This window comes from Falco naumanni, chromosome 4, assembly GCF_017639655.2.
Source record: "Falco naumanni isolate bFalNau1 chromosome 4, bFalNau1.pat, whole genome shotgun sequence".
Taxonomy (NCBI): Eukaryota; Metazoa; Chordata; class Aves; order Falconiformes; family Falconidae; genus Falco; species Falco naumanni.
This window is the reverse complement of record NC_054057.1, coordinates 94,585,055-94,602,000: the sequence shown is the minus strand read 5'-3', so window position 1 is coordinate 94,602,000 and position 16,946 is coordinate 94,585,055. Positions and strand designations below refer to the sequence as shown.

The following is a 16,946-nucleotide window of genomic DNA, read 5'->3' as shown; positions in this document are numbered from 1 at the left end:
AGAGCAAAGAGCATAGCAAAAATAACTGAAAAACACAAAAAGCTTTTTGAGATATTTTAGGTATTTTTACAGTAAAATTTGAGCAAGTCCTTTGCTTAGCTGGAAGGCCAGATTATCCCACCTAATATACCCTAAAATGTTATGGAATGCTGTTTCATGACGAACTCAGTGGTGCAAATACAGGATTTCACTAGCCTATGCCTAGAAGTCCTTTGCAACCTCATCTTACTTTTTGCTGGAAAAAACTTAGTTGGATGTTATATGTGTGATCAGGTGCTGAAGGAAGATGATTTGAAAGATGTTAACAAGTGTAAGAAATCATGTCAGTATTTTTGTAATGTGACAAATGGGAGACAATTGTAGAGCTCCTCGTGTCCCCTCATCCTCCCCCCTCAAGCCTTTGTGCCAGATTTTTAATACAGATGCACTCTGAGGAAAATGTTATGCAACTTTGAGAAACAGTTATTACAGAACATATTTTGCACATGAAAGAGAAATTACTTGTGCTCTGTAGCCTCAGAAGAAATGAAAATCAAATAGTTTTATCCTTTTGCCCCAGTTGTGCCCAGATCTTTTTTTTTTTTCCCCCCATAAGATATTTACAGCTTCATTTTGCTGTGTCACCAGCCACATGTGTGCATGACACTGTTTCAATCATGCTCTTTTTGGGACTGAGACTGTGCCATGAACTCAGATCCATGCTTTGCTTTTTCTTTTTTTTTCTCCCCCCTTCTTTTTTTCCTTTTTATTTCTGCAGGGATTTTATAAATTTGAAGAGCAAAGCAGGGTTGAGAGTGAGTGCCCGGCTCTGAACACACACTCACGAGCATCATGCATGCAGGTACTGGATGACACAGGAGTTGGAGCACAGGTCCCTTTTCTAATGAGCATGTTTCTTTGAAGTTATGTTGAAGAATAAACTTGCCCCATAGTGTCTTTAAGAAGTTGAATCTAAGATGCATTTAAGGAACAAAAGAACAACATTGTTTATTAGCATTGGTGTCAAAGGCAAAATTAGGTATCTGATGAGGGCTAGTGCGTTTCTAGCACTGTAACACTATAAGCAGAAGACCCTGCTGAGGTCACACTTCAGGAAATCCATTCCAATGCAGTTTTCCCAAGACTGCATGTATCTGTTCTTGTCCTGATAGTTTCCAAGACCACATTCCTATCAGATCACACTTGTATTTAAAAAAATTATGTGAGAAGGCTTTATTCCACCCATGTTAATTCATCCTCAGTAGTCATCTTTTTTTCTTCCTTTTTTTTTTTTTTTAATTTAACCAAGGGGTTTTTATTTCTGGTAACAAAACTTTGGATATGGGCTGTAACTGTTAGTTCCTTCCTTGCCCTCTCTTCCAGTCAGTGTAATTCTGATCACACTTTCTGGAGCTGATACAAAAATCCTGTACACTACTATTTCTACCATCAACATTATGCACTGATTTTGTATATGTCTGTCACTTAAGCTCCATTTTTATAGTGAGCGAAAAGGAAATAGCCAATCTTGCAGGACAGTTTGAAGCACCTGTGTGGGTGCTCTGGAGGGCTCTGTTTCTCCTCACTATGCAGGAGCCCATGGAGGTGCCTCCCGGCCCAGCCCTAGAAAGAAGATGGCTTGCACCACCCAAAATCATCTCTGAGCTGCTCTGGAGTGGTGCTCCCTGGGAGAGGGTGCACGAGGGTTACGAATCCAATGGATTCTGTTGTTAAGGGCGGGCAGCCTGTCACCCAGCAAGCAGTTGTCCCCTCTCCTTCCCTTTCAGGTGTCAGGGACTCGAGCGTTCCTGTTTGCACGCAGGTTTTGACCCCACAGCTAGAGGAAGGATGTGGTGGGTAGAGAGGCAGTGCCGCACGGGGATGGGGAGTCATGTCCTTGGCGTAGCTCATTCTGCAGGAGCAGTCTCGCCCGCCGTTCCTGGGAGGAACGGTGTGCCCGTGGGCAGGCAGCGCAGGGTAGCTGCTGGTGGGAGGGGTGGGTTGGACCGTGAAGCCTCAGCCATGTCATGACCGGACTGTCCTGGTTGGATAGCGGGGACCTTGGCCGAGGGGCTGGGTTTGGAGCGTGGCAGAACTGCACAGGCACCTCTGCCCGGGCCGTGCTGCAGGGAGCCGGCACGTGGCTGGAGGGCTTGGTCATGCCTCTGTGTCTTAGTGGGACTGATAACTGTGGCGTTTTCCTTTGTCCACCTTTTCTGCTGCAGATGGATGACGTGATTGATGACATTATTAGTCTGGAGTCAAGTTACAATGAAGAAATCCTTGGCTTGATGGACCCAGCCCTGCAAATGGCAAATACGGTACAACAGTCCTTTCCTTCTGGTTTCCCTCTTAAGTATAATTGTCTTTCCTTGAGAGAATGCAAAACTGTAGCACGACTTTTCTTCTGAGCAATTAAGTAGTTATTGTATTGTCCCACAGGGTGTAATTAGTTTTTGTTTGAAGAGCTGAAGGTATACAGTTTTAATGGAAAACGTGGATTTAAAAAAGCAAGCTTTAGAATCAGGTTGAGGGAATACAAAGGACAATTTTGCTTTTCCTATTTCCAAGTCGAGTTAGTCGGTGAGGAGATTGTAACAGAGGAGTGAACTGGGCTTACAGCAGTGGCCTCAGACCCATTGATATTAAAGATCACCATGGACATCCTACTTGGATTCAGAGAGCCTAGAAAGATCCTCCAGAACCCCAAGTTCCTCTATCTCATCATGTTCAAGTAAGAAATTGTATGCCATACTTAAGCATGTGTTAGCATCCCTGTCGGAGATGCTCTAGCTTAACTTTTAGCTCTAACGTCTTAACTTTAGCTTAACCTGATTTCAAGTGGAGAGAAGTCTCTAGCTAGACAACAGCAAAGATGTTACAAAATTTAGGGGGAGAAAAAATCCCCAAAAAACAACCTCCAAAACAAACAAAAGGGGAAGGAATAAAGAAGCTTAAAAGCTGAATAGGGGGAGCAGACATAGGAAGCCTGTGACAAAAGACAGGAACAGGGGTGTGAAAATCAGTGAGCGAGGGGAAGGCGCAGGTTACCTCCGAGTTGCTGTTCCTGTTTGCTGTTTCACATTGCTGCGAGCATTAATGTAATCGTACTTGTGGCATAATCTCATTTTGATCTTCTGTGGCGGGTAGCTCCAGTGAATTTTTTGCCTTAGGCTTAAGTGCTGTTAGATCTGGCTGAGTAGATGTCTGCCAGTGCTGGCGTCTGTTTCTTTTTTATCTAGTGCCAAAATTTACAGCTTACCACATAGCATCAGTTTTGTAGTATAGATTTACGTTTGCTGACAGTAGTTGTCTGATGTCATGTTAACCTAGTCCTGCGCTCCCGCAGATTCCCACAGCCCCCTTGGAGACGTGGTGCACGCCGCAGGAAGCGGCCCACTAGCATCCCTTTGTAAGTAGTGCCCTTTGAGCAGACAAAGGACTGCGGAGTCCTACCGGAAAGAATGAATTTCTCTTCAATCTAACATGGCTTGAAAAGTGCATCTGTCCTGGAATTTGACTGGAAAACCCTTGAAAAATACCATTTTTCAGGGTAGTTACTTTTTTTTTTTATTTGAGGGATAAGTTTCCTCTAGAGCCCTTTCTCTGACTTTCCATTGGATTAGGATCCGTTATGTTAGAAATTAGCACCATTACATTAGAAGGGATTTGGATTTCTCTGTGCTTTTCTTCCTCTCGTTCCACAGGGACCCCAGCAGTGGCTCTTTGCTTGTAGGCAAGGACATAATGGTACTCTGTACTCCTTTGGTGCAAGGAGGCCATGTGGTCAATATTTAGGGTAGTCTGCATTCCTCCTGCTTGCTGCGTTTATAAGCCTTGTAAAGACTGCCTGATCCACATCTGTGAAATTTCAGAAATTGCCCACTTCATGTGGTTAAGTCTGTAAAATAAGGATATAAAACAATAGAATTAAGATGTCTTTACTAATACATTTAAATTGCTGGAGGCAAAAGGCATAGTTCAGTCTCTGAATTAACCTAGTACCAGTGTTGAAAAGATGGAAGTGAAACCATGTTTTCCAGCAACTGGTTTGACGAAAAAAATGAACCTGATGTGGCGGATGCTTTTGGAACAGGATTTAGCTCTTTAAAACACACAACATTTTACTAACAAGGAATTAATATCTGTAGACTGAGCTAAGTAGAGGTGGAAGAAATCGAGAAGAAATGGTTTCTAAAGAGACGCAACCTATAAATAGCTGTGCTGAGATTTTGACAAAGGCTGTTATTGTTCCATAACCAACAAAGAACAAAAGGACTGGTTCGTTACATTTGGTACTAGTACTTATTTGTTAAGCAAAATCAGAGATTTCTGTGTAGAGCGAGCTAAGGGAAGTTTCCAAGTACCTCTTGAATGAACAGGTTTTGTTGCAATCAACTGCTTATGGAAGTGTTTGTAAACTTCGGTATTTGGTTACAAGTTAACTGGCTTTGCTTCTGTGGTGAAAGGTATCACAAAATAGTCACTGGTTTGCCCACAGGGTTTTCTGTGTAGATAGGACCTAGGAATTGAATTGCTAGGTGCTGTGTAAAGTACTCTTGTATGCTGAGTTGAGATGACAACTAATTCATCCAACTAATCAATTCTAGCAAGAATCTGACGTGGAAAGTTGTGTGGGCATGTGTAGCTCTGCTTCTGAATGTGACTTCCCTGTGGACGTTAAACTCCAGAAGTGGAAAGGAGTCTCAGTTCAGGGACTGTTGCTGAGCGTGGGCTTGTAGGTAAGGGAACAGCACAGTCCGCTGTAGGCTGCATGAGCTGTGCAACGAACTCATTCCGGTGTGCACCAATTCCTTAAAAGCAGCCTTGCTGATCACACGGCTGGTGTCTCAGTGACTTTTATACCAAGGCCCAATGACCTGAATGTGGGGGCTTGTTTTGTTGGAGTAGTGGAGGAGAAAGGAAAGTCTCAGACTCCCCTGAAATGTATGCTGTGACGAATCTGGAGTAATAATTACCATGTTTGAAATGTCTGTTATATAAAAGCAGCTATTTAAAAAAAAAAAAAAAAAGGATCCAAAGTGATAGGAAGGCTGAAATTTGTTTTACTTGGGATGCTTGTGTACCTTGTGAAACCTAGAAAAATGAAATTTCACAAGTGATGACATTTGTACCATACTCTTTCAAGGTAGATAACAAGCTAAGCCTGGCATAACCCACTCTACCTTTGTTTACATCCTTTACTTTGTTACAGTGATGCTATATTTAAATTTCTTCTTAGCCAGGAGTGGCTAGGAAAACTTTAAGGAAAGCACATTTAGAATGGAAACATAGTAGAGTTTGAAAAAGACAGGGAAGGAGCATCCTTAGCACCAGGAAATTCTGTCTTTCTCAAATTTTTGAGACTCGATCTTCCCAATGAAATGGTCGTGGGAGTTTTGAACGTTTTCCCTTCTCTTTTTATTTGGGGAAAGGGATCTATTAACTATCTTAATAGATAAGATTTGAAATGTTTGCAAAAAAAATGTTTAATTTTCTTCCAATAGGAAGAATAAATGTCTAGCTGTTGATGCGTTGTTCACACTATAAGCCCCTTCTGTGTGTGTTTGTGTTTTGTTTTGGGTTGTTTGGTTTTTTTTTTTCCCCCCATTTCAGCCTTTGTGGCTGCTTTTCTGTGCTCACAGTTTTACTGACTCGTCCATCTGAAATCAGTGCCCTCAGCATTGGAGTCCTCTCCCCTTTCCAGTTCCCTAAACTCTGCACTAAAGATGATGATTGGTCTTGCCTTACAAGTCCACTGATTTTATTCCTCTGGGACTTGGAATATAATCGTAAACAGAGGATGTGCCTCAGTTTAAACTTTTCTTTAATTGTGGGTTTTTTAGCCATGTGAGATGAGCACGCACTTTAGCCAATTCCTTTCAAATGAAAAAAGTAAAGTTAGTCCCAAAGTTGTGACTTGCAGCTGTCCTGGAGAAGAGGCCTCTCAGGGGCTCATACCGAGTGTGAACCATGCATGTAGTCATGCTCGTAGTAAAAAGTTAAAACTGAAGCTTTAACCTGTGGAGTTCAACTTGCTGGGAAAAGTAGTCAAAGAAATCCGTCACTCTCTTTGCTTATGGATCACTGATTTAAACTGAGACGTTGGCATCTACCTCTAACGTAAATTTCCTTGATGAACATGCAAACCTGCAATATCTAGCAGCTGTGCAAATTTCTCCCTTCGTCTTCCTTCATTTAGCTAATGCTACATCAGCACTGCTTGTGCTCCTGTGGTTGCAAACAGCTCATGGTTGGGTTCCTCTGGTGCTTGCAGCTGCTGCAAGACTGCAGTGTCCATGTCCAGCAGCTGCTGCCCATGTTACTGCCCCCTTCTGCGGTGGTTGCTCACACGGGTCCTGTGTACTTCTGGAAATCTGGCACAGTGTTGACACCTTTAGGGAAAGGGGACGATGACAACAAAACCACAAACTTGTTGTAACAAGCGAGGCCCACCAGTAAAGGAAGCAGCTTAGTGACCTTAACTGTTCTCCACGTTTCATTATAACCTAGCTGCTTTACCAAGGCTTGAGATGCTAGTTTCTAGATTTCTGATTTTTTTAACTTATTTTTTTTTATTCTCTAAAATTCCTGATTAGGTTTCACATGTCTGGTTTTGAACTTCAAGTCCCTCTACTACAAACACTGTCTTTGTGTTCTCCCCATGCTTAGGAGCATGAATAGAAAAAGCACATCCAAGTCAGAAGGGTGTATGACGCTGTTGCTGTGCCAGTGTCATGGATGTATTTGGGGGGCCAAAAGATACAAGGGTCAGCCTTGTAGAGCAGTGAGGGTGAGTGGTCACCCCGACATTAACATGGGTGGGTCACAGCTGGGACCATGTTCTGTGATGGACAGCTGTGACTTTAGCTTTATTATAGATGTTCCTTTTGTTTTGTTTTTTTGGGGTATTTTTGTTGTGTGTGTGGTTTTGTGTTTTGTTTTTTGTTTTTTAATATTGTATTCAAGACCTAAGGGGAGGGCAAGGAATTGTAAAGCTGAATCTCGGTGAGAATTCAGTTATATTTTTCCTGTATCACTTGAAGATTGAGTCGGGGGGGACTCTGTCGGCCACCATCTGTTCAAGACAAGTATCAGCTTGGCTTTAGCTGGTGGTACTTTAGTGGATGCATATCAACTTTGCTTCTTACAGTAGCTGCAGATGGCAGAGAAATACTCTTAGGTCCCTGTCTGGCAAGGACCATCCGTAGGAGTTTAATAGTCCAGGCTGTGACTCACTCTATTGTATTCGACAGCATTATTTGCATGAGTGTTAGTACTTACCCTGATCTCTGCAGGATCAGTGTCTTGGAGGGATGTGTGTTCTTTGCAACAACAATGATAAGAGATAAGAGATCAGTGTTTTATACCTGTCTTTCCAAAACCTGGTTTGGAAACAAAGAAGAGATGGGTAAAATAATCCACTCAGGATAAATGTAAACTTGTTTAAATGTGTTTCAATTTAAAGGGATAGCTTTGCTAAGTCTTGTTGAAATACTATCCTATTTCTGTATAAATCTCCTTGCTTAAACATATCTAAATAAGAATAGCAGAATGAACAAGTAATTGAGGAAACTTGATGTAAAAATAATCTTCCTCCTACTGATGCGTGTTCTTGTTATGTAAGGCGAGAACCAAGTTGAAGTAAGCTTAAATGTTTTCTGTGTAGGTAGCTTTCAAATCACATGAAAAATGTGGTTGATTAATACAGTGTTTCTTCCTCAAGCATGTGATAACTTGCTAAGTACTTTGACTCACGTATTCCTGGAAGAAGGGGGGCTTCCTCCAGGGGAGTTCTGTAGACTTTCAGGTGTTTTGAGTAAGAGAAATGCTGGGGGTACAGGTGTAATAGTTTCACTGAAAAATGAGGAGCAGTCATACAGCAATATTGTCAGCGTGTTACCTCTTCTGCATGTTCTCTGTCTGCGTACTCTCGAGGAGAGAGGACAGAATTTTCCCAGTGTAGGTGTTATATTCCTTGTGCCTGTACGTATATGTGACTTTTGCTGACTTTATTACACAATCTGTTTCCACATCGAAAAGTACAGATTTCTTGGCAGATCCAAACTCCGTTCTTCTGTACAAAGCCTTTCATCAGGGCAAACAAAATGATCCTTTCCCTTGTTTGTCTTTTCCAGTTGCCCGTGTCTGGCAATTTGATTGACCTTTATGGCAACCAAAGCATGCCTCCTCCAGGACTGAACATCAGCAACTCATGTCCAGCTAATCTTCCTAATATAAAAAGGGAGCTCACAGGTAAATAAGTCTAAAATACCACCTTGGAGTAGTACTGTAATTGTTTTGAATTCAGGTGATATTGGACATAATTTCTGTTATGAGCAAGAATTTATGGATAAATAGTTACTTTTTGCTTGTAGACCATTTTTTAGCAAATTCACTGGCCTGTCATGCAGTTGTGTTCATGTGTAGGTTTGTGTGTGTTCACTGTGACAAGTTCAAGTTCCTAGTTGTTATAGTCAAGTCTGCATATTGAGAACGTGGTGTCATAGGAAGCTTCCGTGCATCTCTTGCAGAGCTGTTTTCTAGTTTGGGCTTATTGTTTGCTCTGTCAACACCAAACTTTAACAATTTCACATCTGGAGTCTCCGTGGGATTCATGTCAAGGAATGCTACGTGTTGAGGCTTTAGTAGAGGAGGGCAGTAATGAACAAATCTATTGAATTATGAAGAATGGACAACCTAGATCCTAGAAAACATAAAATCAGGTACTCAAGAAAGAATCTGCATCTCTTAAATTAAGGTGAAAATGAAGCATTCTTCAACTTTCTTGTGTCAGTTCCCCCAGCAGTGCAATAAGCCGTGGCAGGCAGGGGGAGGGAGGCAGGACATTAAAAGCCTTTCTCTCAAGCACGTGTGTACAGAAGCTAAACAGTTAGAAGGAAGGAATAAGAAGTTTTGTATTCTCAAGCATGTTTTATTTTTGCTGTGCTACTTCTCTTGAAAGGGTATAACCACATGTAGGGTACAGTATGCAAGGTAAGCTTGTCTGCAGGATGAACAAATGGAGATCCATCGTAGAACTGATGGCAAAATCACCTGAATACCCAGAAATGGCTGTTCTTAAGGCCACCAGGGAGCCATACTGCATGCAGCATGGTAGAGGCAGTTTCTTGACTGTCATCTTTCTGGGTTTCTGTTGTGAAAACTCACAGGCTGACTCAGTTGCAAAGCAGGTTCTAGGCAGGAATTAGTTTAAGTAGAGCAGTTTTAATAGCCCAGGAGTGGAGTCAGCTTCTCAGGAGGAAATGCCACATGTCTGAGTTGGTGGATATTTGCACATATATGACTGTACAAAATTTGAGTTCAGCACCAAATGAAGACACACAAAGTGCACAGTGATTTGTGGCTGCTAGAAAATGAAAAGCTTGTACAGCAATGGAGCTATGTGAAGAGGAGGGTGGGAGGGGATGAGAACTCAGTCCTGCATCACAGACAGTTTCATTGCCCTGCTTATAGGAAGTTAAGGGTAGCCATAGACTGCAAACTACACATCCAGCTGCTTGGATGTCCACGCTAGATCATTTCGCTCCAGATGGTTGTGTTAAGACTTCAGGCAAAGAAGGCAGAAAGAGAAGGGGAAAGCAGTGAGTGAAGTGGTCTTATGGAAGTCCTCAGCTCACCAGAATAAACGTGAACTAAGTTAAATGTCTATATGCTACACTCACCCGTATGCAGAAACAATTTAGGTGAGTGCTTTTTCTGTTCAAAATATATGCTAGCAGCTTGCATTTAATTTAGGAGAGGTTTAGGAATTAAACTCAGATTTAACAGCAGTCACTTTGACACTGATCTAGCCAAGCCTTTGTACACTTTTAGTTCTCCATTTCCTAATTTTGCTGTGGGAGTTAGGCTGGAGAGACCTTGCAATATTTAAATATGTCATTTGTCAGAAACTTCTCTTCATCCTACTGTATAAATATCACAATGATGAAGACCCCCCCCCCCCAAAAAAAAAGAAAAAAAATATCTGCTACCCCAGCATTTGATGTTGATGATCGTCGGGAGTTCTCAGCTGTAGTTACTGAAGCATTTAATGGGAATCCTGCTCACCAGGAGTGTGGTTTCTATCAGTTTTGGCTTTACAAACATTGTATTTGTTTCGTGAGGCAATGTTAGGTTAATCACAAATTTCATTAAGACATGCAATGATCTCCCAAACTTTTTTTGGGATCCTTTGGGAGGCTAACGAAGAAGAGGCTGTGTCTTGCTATACTGCCTAATATTGCTGGAGCTGTATATTCTAAGCAATGAAGTACTAACCTTCCAGTACTCCAGGGGAAACCCTTATCTGTTAATTTGAATTGGGTGGGCCATAATCCATATTGCTTAAAAATAAAATAACACAGGAATAATAAAAAAAATAACCTATTGGAGCCAGTAAGAGGTTTTTGATCCATAATGGATCGTGTGATAATCATTCTTCCTTACTGACTTACTGTGAAACTAAATAATACTTGCTGCTTTTGAGATTTAAATGCAGCAGGGCAAGGAGTAATAACTTCACCTTTTTCAAAAATTAAAAGGGTTAGAGCAAACATGAAAATAGCTGAAATTCCTTGAGAAATGTAACATCAAATGAGAACTAAAAATAATGAGTTACGTATGCTTTTGCCTGAATTGCTGTGGGCTGGAGTCTGATAATAAATGTATGGAGCAAAGTTAAGAGCAGTTCTGAGTTGAGGAGACAACTGGTGTGCAGCCTAGTTGTCATTATTTTTCTTTCTGCTTTTCCTGAAGCCAGGACCATTGTTTTCTAACGTTACTGCTAATAAAGGCGTTGAATTTCTCATCTTTTTTTCATATAATAAGAGCAGTTAACGTGGCTGGAAAATACAGTATTTTTAATAGGTCACTTAAGTTATACCTTGAGCCTTGTGGTGATGTGTGTGCACATGCCACTGAAGGATGTAGCCTTAATTCCGGTGAGCAGAGCCTCTGACTCCTGACTGCTTCACATCCTGCGCTGGTAGCAATGCAGGAAGCATGCTGTTCCTCTGGTTCAGCCGCTGCGTGGTACGTAAGCGTGCTGGCTGCATGTACGTGCAGGAGAAGGTATGTTGGATTTCAGCAGTTTGTTGTCCTCAAATACCTTGCTGAATCAGGGCCTCCGTGGGAAACGTTCACGTCATGGAAGTCAGTATGGGAAGTGTGGGAAGAGATGCTCCGTGGGCGCAGGGGTGAAGTTCAGCGTCAGCGCTGTGTTTTGGCAGTCTCAGCTTGATGTTACAGGCCCTTCTCGCTCGCCGGAATGGCTGTAGTAATTGGTTTGACAAATATCGATCAGGCTTCCTGCGCAAATATTTCACAGACTGAAACGTTGTGTTTGAATTATTTTAATTCTAATTACTTCATTCACATGCACAGCATGTATTTTCCCTACAGAGTCAGAAGCGAGAGCGTTGGCTAAGGAGAGGCAAAAGAAAGACAATCACAACTTGAGTAAGTTTTTGTTCTTTGCATTTTGCGCCAGTTTTAGCAATGATTTTGGGCATTAAGTGTTCGAATGCTGGTGTTTAAATCTGAATGAGACACTGCATGTTGTATGCAGTACCAGTTCATTATGTTGTGCTCATAGATCAAGTATCTCGAGTTCTTGTGAAATGTGTGCTTAAATCTACTATTGAACATTAAACTATTTTTATTTTTTTCAATAAGCCAAGTGAATGGATGGTTTTCAACAATGGAATTACTGGGAACAACATTTGATCCAGTTGCTTTCAACAAATCCACCTTGCACAGTTTTGCCTTCTTTTTTCCAAAATTAATCTGAAGTCAGTTTGTGACTTCAAACATCAGTGTGCATCCTCAGTGTGGCAATATTATAAATTCAATTTTTGAAAGGAACAGGTATTTCCAATTTGGAAAAAATATTTTAATAAAATAATTAGCATCTTATGACTTAAAGGATCTTTAAAGTGTCCTTTTATACTTTGTATTACTAGGAAAAAGGAACTACTTCATGTCTTGAGCTATTCAGAAGCAGTTTCCATAGCATGAAAAGCTAATGCAGGAAAATTGGTGTTTAAATTTGACTTTTGAATCCTCTAAATGTTGCACCTGGAAGAATAAAGAGGAGACTATACAGTTTGTCCCTTTTCCTGCTTCAGAATTTCCTTGGGATTCTAAATTTTTTTGTCTCTGAATTTGTCTGTGATGCTTTTCCCTAGGAAAACACTCATTTGTCAATTGAGTCCTATGCTAACACCACCATCCTGTTTTTTAGTCTCAGTTTAACTTTGCCACTTCACCAGTCCCACATTTTTACAATATAGACAGAACTTATGTCTTAGTGTGTCCATGCGTAGGAGAGCAAAGTGACCTTGTCACTGGATTTTAAGCTTCAGGTGAACATTTCAGTGGTGCTTAAAAAAATATTTGATAAAATACTTTATATGTTGTAATTAAGTGTGAATATTACTTGTAACTTTGTGCTGTTTTTCCTAAAGTTGAACGAAGAAGAAGATTTAATATTAATGATCGTATAAAAGAACTAGGCACTTTGATACCCAAGTCAAATGACCCGTAAGTATATGGTGCCCAAGGAGACTGTGGGAGGAAGATTAAGAGAAAAAAAACCAAACCCTAGTGGAGAAAAAGAATTTACCAAAAAGAAAAAAAATCCTGAGTTTTATTAAATGATCTTGGCATTCCATGACTGTAGAAAAGCTTGAGGGTTCCATTATATTTTTTGAAGATTGTTTTGGGGTTTATTTTTTCCCTTTCAGAACTTGCTTAAGTTTATATTAATTTGATGATTTCTATCACAAAACAGTCGCCGTACTGTTGTGCAGCGGCTTAGCATCCTGCAGGACGCTGTGCTTTGGCAGGGCTGGTGCTAGGGAGCAGAGTTGTCAGGATGCAAAACTTTAGTCTGGTCTTGCTGCTTAGCTGGCTGCCCGGCTACTCGTCTCGCTGAAGGATTCGTGTGATGTATTACATGTCATAGCTCGGCAAGACAGAGCCAGTCCCTCTTTCTGTGAAAATGGAAGGCACTTCATCTGGGAAGCCATCATATTCCCCTTCCCTCCAAGAAAAATAAGGAGAGAGCATAGCTGTGTGTCTGTTCACTGATAATTTGCCAGTGTTTGTGGTAATTTCCCAGTAGTTCTTCTAAGTAATTTTACTGCTACTAAATTGTCTTAACATTTTCCCAACGGTCATTTAATAGCAAGGACATCCCCACCCTTGCCACCCCGCCTTGCTCTGGAGCTTGAAAGTCTCACTTAAATCTGAATCAATGCCCTGTGATGTGTTTGGGAAGAGTTTGCATTATTTTGAGGCGGTTGCTCATGGAGCAGCTCATGGCCACTCTTCAGAGAGGCCCTTTAGCTTCCTTGAAGGCGAGTATCAGCCTATGGGGCAGGTAGATCTTTGGTCTGATAGTCTGCAGTACATTTTCATTTTATTTAAAGTATAATGTGGGGGAAGATGACACAAGCAGCCTTTCTCTCTAAAGCGAGCGTGGGAGGAATAATATGGGAGAAGCAGTATGGGAGCCACCTGTCAGCTGACTGAGGAACCATTGCCCCTAGGCTGTAGTGTGGCATTTGTATTTTATCCAGAGTTTTAAGTTTAAAACACCAGAATATGCTGCTGCATTGGGCTCTTCTCTCCCCAGCGAACCACAGCTGTGGCGCAGTGCCCCCAGGAGAACCGCTGCCTGCTGCTTCTCGGGAGCCAAAGGCTCTCGCACAGAAGCACCAGGTCAGACATGGTCCTTCTAGCTCCCCAGCCGAAATCGGGCATTGCCCCGCCAGCAAGCTGTGCCGTGCTTGCCGGGAGCCCTGGGGCGCTCTGTTGTTGCTCTCTTGCAGCCTTGCCGTAAGGCAGCGAAAGGAGCCCTGGTCTGCAGTCGCTCTGCGCGGTGCTGGGCCCAAATTGTGCAGAAGGCAGGGGGTGGCCCCGGGGGGCGGGCTGCTCAGTGTCCTTCACCTGTGCCAGGGCTGGCTGCAGTCCACTTCCCAGCTGCCACCCTCTGGCCCCCACTAGTGCATTTCAAATGCCTTTTGTATTTATCAACTTGGAATAAATACTAGCCAGGTGTTGCGTATGTACGAGGTGTAATCATAGCTGCTAATGGGAAGGTAATGACTATAAAATAAAGTCTCCCCGAGAGCCTTAACTGTTCCTTTTGTGTTGATTTCAAAGGGATATGCGCTGGAATAAGGGAACTATTCTGAAAGCATCAGTGGACTACATCCGTAAGCTGCAAAGAGAACAGCAACGCACAAAGGAGCTTGAGAACAGACAGAAGAAGCTGGAACATGCCAACAGGCACCTGCTGCTCAGAATACAGGTTTGCTGATAAATAAGCTGCAAATGCTCTTGATGTTGCAGTGCATGACTGCAAATAATGGTGACTGAAGCTTGTTTGTAGGAATGTGGGTTAGAAGGAACCACTGTTTTAATGAATGGTGACCAATGCTGAGAGGTTCGCAGAGATTTTTCTGGGAAAAAAACCCCAGGATACTTTAGTAGTTTTGTTTGTTTTTTTTAAACAAAGTAAAATCAAATCCCAACACCGGTGAAGCACTTATGGCTGGTCTGTTTTTGTTCTACCATAGCCGACATAAGTTGCAAACCATACTATAAAAAAGTTTTATATGGTAATATGTTTTCCTGGGTGCCACACCTAAAGCATTGGGACTTCATGTATCATCTGTTTGTTGATAGTGATGAAATTAAGTTCAGCTGTTTAGGAGTATGTTCACTTCAGTTGTCTTGATTGTGGAACTTTTTTGACCTGTAGCTTTTGTGCTTGTTTTCTTTTCTTCTGAAGCAGTTTTGGATGAATGGCAGCAAATTAAATCATCTTGGGTTTTTTATGGATTTTCTAAACTGGGTGGGGACCAATCTAGGCCCTGTCTGTCAGAGAAGCTCTGCAGGTTGCAGTCTTCTACATCTGATCTCATTTCTTCTCTGTCAGCCTCCCCTTAGCGCTCTGCAGGAATCATCTGCTTTCTGATGGAGGGTAAACACCGCTCACAGGACAGCATGTGCGGGGTGGGCAGTGCTGTGAGACGCTGCAGCACTGTGTCTCAAGTTCCTCGTAGGTATCCTGGGGACTGGCAGCTGTATTTAATGTTGAGGCTGCCCTGTTTGTTTGAGAGCAGTTGCAGAGAAGCACACCTAATGTGAGGGCTCCAAGAGTTTTGGCCAGAGAGCCAAAAGCTATGGATGTTGAGCTGCCTTTGCTGTCTGAGGAGCTATGGTTGCCTGTCTTCCTTGTGCCTTGAGTCTGTAGGACTGCAAAACGGTTCTCCTCAACAATGAAAAGCAGTAGGTGGCATGAATATGTTTTCTGCACAGGTTGTTGCCTTGTTAGTCACCCAGGTTCCCAACAGCCTGTATCACACAGATATTTAGGGGTGAAAACTCCTTTTTTTCTAATTAATTCCTTTGCTTTCACCTCAAGCTGGATAGGAAACCTTAGCTCTGCAGCCTACACAGCTTCTGTCGTCAGTCCTGTTCTCCAGGTGGGCAAAGACAGCTGGATATCCACCCCTCTCCGCAGAAGGGTAATTAAAGAAGTGTAGTTAGAATTGGGTATAGGAACGTATAGCATGCAGACGGAGATGTCCCAGATATTCTCATGTTGCTGTTCAACTGCGGTGCGAACAACTGAACTTTGCCTGCTGGCTGCAGTGCGCCAGGCTGGCAGCTGTGTCAGGAGACCCCTGAACCACAGCACAGCTAATCCACAAAGTAGATAATGAAGCTAGAAATACCTGAGAGTCAAGTGTGGAAGTAAACAGCTTTAAAATAGAACAGGCTGAGTTGAGCTTCAGTGCAATCTTTTTACTTTATTGAGCAATCTGTTTGCTAGAGTGAAACGATAAAATTGCGCAACCCTTCTGCAGAGCAACATCAGGCAGTAGTATTTCAAAGCTAAGAACACTTTTTAGGCATCTTTCATCTTCCCTTGCATTATCCATCTGCTCTGGCTCCTTCTTCAATCAAAATAACATAAAAACCAGACCCTTGAAAAATGGACAGAACATCTGGCAGCAAGTAACCTCCTACAGTCTGTTTTTTCCCTTTTTGCGTTGGTTCTGATTAAGCACAGAATAAGGAACTCCTGATTTTGGCACATTAGCTGATGGAAAAAGTGTTTCCTTGTTCCACCTTCCCCGTAGATCATGCAGCGTGCTGTTGCAAGCTTGTTGTCTTAGCTTGAAAATGGAAAAAAGGTTGTTAATCAGCCTCACTGACAGGAATATCCAGGAATGGTACAATCACAACAGCGATTGTGATTGCCTAATACAATGCATAAGTAGAAGCAAAACGTCTCTCTTCCTGCTGCACTTGAGAAGGGGCATGTAAGTGAATTCTCGTGTTATCTGTCTTCAGTCAAGTGCATCTATATGACTAAATGTGAAGGTGGGATTTAAATGTCTCTTCAAGATTCAAAGAATCCTGGCTGTGTGTGAAGTCTAAAGCCTTCCTCTGACTTGCTTATAATTTTTCAGTGCAGGAATAGTGTTGCTGAGTTTTGGCTGACCTCTTCCAGCTCTGCCAGACTTGTAGAATGAGAAATATCCTTTCCAGTGGCTCACCAGGAAATGACAAGCATCGTGTAGATATACTATACCTTCAGTGTATTCTTCTGCTATTTCTTTCTTTCCCTCCCCCCCTACTTTTAAATGCTTTCCTCACCTGACCTGATGCCGAACTTGCCTGCCATGGCACTGCTGTGAGCAGAGGCCCTCGGCCCTCTCTGTCCTGCAGGGTGCTGGGGTTTGGCTCTGGGGTAGGTTCTGAGAAGTGTGACAGACCTATATGGGCTGGTGTTCACCCACCTCTGCAAGAGGCTAATGTTCAGGTGAAAATCCGCAGGGCAGACATGTACAAGGTGCAAGTACTGGAAAGGGAGGAAAGAGTTTGTGTACAACAGAAGGAAGCTGTAAGTTACCGTACACAAGAGCATAAGATGACAGATTTTGCTT

At 42.3% G+C, this 16,946-nt stretch overlaps 1 protein-coding gene across 5 annotated transcripts in view; it reads left to right on the top strand.

The window, feature by feature from the left end:
- MITF (melanocyte inducing transcription factor) overlaps nucleotides 1-16,946 on the top strand; it is a 110,115-nt gene that overhangs the window by 89,027 nt on the left and 4,142 nt on the right. For 2 of the 5 annotated variants that reach the window (XM_040591253.1, XM_040591258.1), the window contains exons 4-9: nucleotides 758-841; nucleotides 2,205-2,300; nucleotides 8,118-8,235; nucleotides 11,365-11,439; nucleotides 12,447-12,522; nucleotides 14,149-14,296. In XM_040591253.1, coding sequence (XP_040447187.1) covers nucleotides 758-841; nucleotides 2,205-2,300; nucleotides 8,118-8,235; nucleotides 11,365-11,439; nucleotides 12,447-12,522; nucleotides 14,149-14,296 — 597 coding nt within the window. The remainder of the gene's footprint in view (nucleotides 1-757; nucleotides 842-2,204; nucleotides 2,301-8,117; nucleotides 8,236-11,364; nucleotides 11,440-12,446; nucleotides 12,523-14,148; nucleotides 14,297-16,946) is intronic. The other 3 variants (XM_040591254.1, XM_040591255.1, XM_040591256.1) reach the window with 3 other exon arrangements.